This window comes from Phytophthora parasitica (genome assembly GCF_000247585.1).
Source record: "Phytophthora parasitica INRA-310 unplaced genomic scaffold supercont2.27, whole genome shotgun sequence".
Classification (NCBI taxonomy): Eukaryota; Oomycota; class Peronosporomycetes; order Peronosporales; family Peronosporaceae; genus Phytophthora; species Phytophthora nicotianae.
In genome coordinates this window covers 130,516-131,518 of record NW_008649013.1, presented here as the reverse complement: position 1 = coordinate 131,518, position 1,003 = coordinate 130,516, and the positions used below count along the sequence as shown (strand labels likewise).

At 47.7% G+C, this 1,003-nt stretch overlaps 1 protein-coding gene across 1 annotated transcript; it reads right to left on the bottom strand.

The window, feature by feature from the left end:
• Window positions 1–389: 389 nt before the first annotated feature.
• Window positions 390–686, bottom strand: PPTG_11527 (hypothetical protein; the record flags this gene model as incomplete). Its single annotated transcript, XM_008907616.1, has 1 exon — window positions 390–686. One exon carries the CDS (start codon window positions 684–686, stop codon window positions 390–392), a length of 297 nt encoding a protein of 98 aa, XP_008905864.1.
• Window positions 687–1,003: the final 317 nt, after the last annotated feature.

Sequence of the window (1,003 nt, the reverse complement as noted above, 5' to 3'; positions counted from 1 at the left end):
GAACCCGCGTCTCGAATAAATCGAATACACAATCAGCGCCCGCCGTGTACAGCATCTTCACCATACTCGTTCTTCCAAGTGCAGATGTGTCGTCTTCAACAAGGACTCGCCACGTCGGGAAACCTCGCGTAAGCGGAGTTTCGTCCGACCTTTTTTTCCGACATTTTCTTGGTCGCACGTTAGGTAAGTACGGTAGTAAGCATCACGAGAACTGCAGCAGAGTGTGACGGTGTGAAAATAATTTTGTCGTAAATCTCCAAGAAAAAGGGAACAGGTTTGAGAAACTTTTCTGATACGAGAGCATTGTACAGATACCCGAAAGCGCGAGAAATTGACGCAGTCTCGCTCCCCGTGCGAAGGTACTCAAGATGAATGTCCAGCACTTTCAATCATGCTAGCACTGGGTTAAACCGCTCAATAATATGAGCTCGATCTCGTCGCTTGTCCAAACTGAGGGGCGTCTGGAGCTCCGATAGAACTGTGGGTCTCGTTAAAATTTCTTCCATGCGCTCTGACAAATTTCTGGCATGTTCAAACATCACGTCGGTATTACGACTCAGTCCTCCATCTCCTTGTAGCGCAAGGATCGACTTTGCTTCCGCATTGCCAGCGCAAGGCAAGACGGATGGGATGTTCCTGTCGAACGAGGTTGCAAGATACGGAGAAGAACGGACACCCGAGTACATGTTTCCAGATCCATTTAGCGTTTTAGCGTTCTTGCTGCAGCAAGCGCCGTTAATTTATAACGCAATCATGGAAAAGGAGAAGGATGCGTGCGCTGGATATGACCGATGGAGTTTAGGAGGACCGTTACTGAATGATTTTTTTTTTACTTCACGCAAAGCTACAATTCCACTGGTGCTTGCGTGTACGTGCTGGATGAAGGTGTTCAACGTGTTTAAAACCATCTGGAAGCTTCCCAACAACTTGAACGGCCAGGGATTGTATGGCTCACCCCTTTTGAACTTGTCGTTAAGGTCTTTACTGACCTTCCTCGATTGAG